Source organism: Acanthisitta chloris, unplaced genomic scaffold (assembly GCF_000695815.1).
Source record: "Acanthisitta chloris isolate BGI_N310 unplaced genomic scaffold, ASM69581v1 scaffold10308, whole genome shotgun sequence".
Lineage (NCBI taxonomy): Eukaryota > Metazoa > Chordata > Aves > Passeriformes > Acanthisittidae > Acanthisitta > Acanthisitta chloris.
The window spans coordinates 1-1,125 of NW_008687581.1; the positions used below are offsets into that span (position 1 = coordinate 1).

At 66.3% G+C, this 1,125-nt stretch overlaps 1 protein-coding gene across 1 annotated transcript in view; it reads left to right on the top strand.

Moving 5' to 3' along the window:
* Positions 1-272: 272 nt before the first annotated feature.
* The window catches only part of LOC103807914 (dihydropyrimidinase-related protein 5-like), a gene marked incomplete at its 3' end in the record, with an annotated part of 1,360 nt that continues 507 nt past the window's right edge, over positions 273-1,125 (top strand). Inside the window, exon 1 of the mRNA XM_009080664.1 lies at positions 273-533. Coding sequence (XP_009078912.1) covers positions 273-533 — 261 coding nt within the window. The remainder of the gene's footprint in view (positions 534-1,125) is intronic.

Below are 1,125 nucleotides of genomic sequence, written 5' to 3' on the forward strand. Positions count from 1 at the left end.
GGCAGGTGGCACTGGCTGGGGTGCAGGCTGGCATCACCAGAGTGGGGGGCCCAGCGGGGTGGCAGTCCCCGGCTCAGTGCCAGGGCCCCTCCTCTCGGCGGATTTCCCAGGATAATCCATTGACATGGCCTGTGGAAGATGCGCAGCTGCGGGGCTGAGCCCTGCGCCAGTGCCTCCGGCCAGGGTGGGCAATGGGGTGAGCCCCCTGGCCCAGGGGGCTCGCAGGTGGGGGCTCTGGTGCTCACCCCAACACTGCCCTGCCCTGCAGCACCATGCTCGCCAACGCGGCCACCATGCGGATCCTCATCAAGGGGGGAAAGGTGGTGAATGACGACTGCACGCTCGAGGCCGATGTCTACATCGAGAACGGCATCATCCAGCAAGTGGGGCGCGAGCTGATGATCCCTGGCGGCGCCAAGGTCATCGACGCCACCGGCAAGCTCGTCATCCCAGGCGGCATCGACACCAGCACCCACTTCCACCAGACCTTCATGAACGCCACCTGCGTTGATGACTTCTACCACGGCACCAAGGTACCTCGCTGCACCCTGAGCCCCCAGCGTGGGTGTCTGCTTCCTGCTCTGGGGGGGCTCTGCAGGCACCAGCAGAGTGGCAGGATGCAGGCAGCTCTCTGCCCCGGCACTGTGGGCATCCCCAGCTTCATAGCAGCATCAGCTCCACAGCAGCATTGTGGTGTGGTACCGCCTGTCCCCGTGTCCCCATCCATCACATCCCCTCACTGTGAGCTCCCTTCTCCCCGACAGGACCGCGGCACCCTGTGCCAGCTCAGGGACCCTCTGCCCTCCCTGTGCTGGTGGCACCGTGTACCGGGTGCCGCTGCCCGGCACAGGATTGTCCCTTCAGCTTGTGCTGCTGTCCCCAGTGCCCACACAGTGCAGCCATTGTGCCAGGCCAGCGCTGGCCGTGCTCATCTCCGGGGTGCCTGGTGCCCCTGGGTGGGGGCTTGGAGATGTGCTGGAGGGCAGGGGCTGTGCCATGCCTGCTCCCTGTCACCGTTACTGGACTCGTGGCACTGCGCCGGCACCTCCAGCGCAGGTCGATGGGCAAAGGAGCTTTGGGGATTAGCAGGGCCGGGTGAGCTGGGGACACTGGCGGTTCCACGAC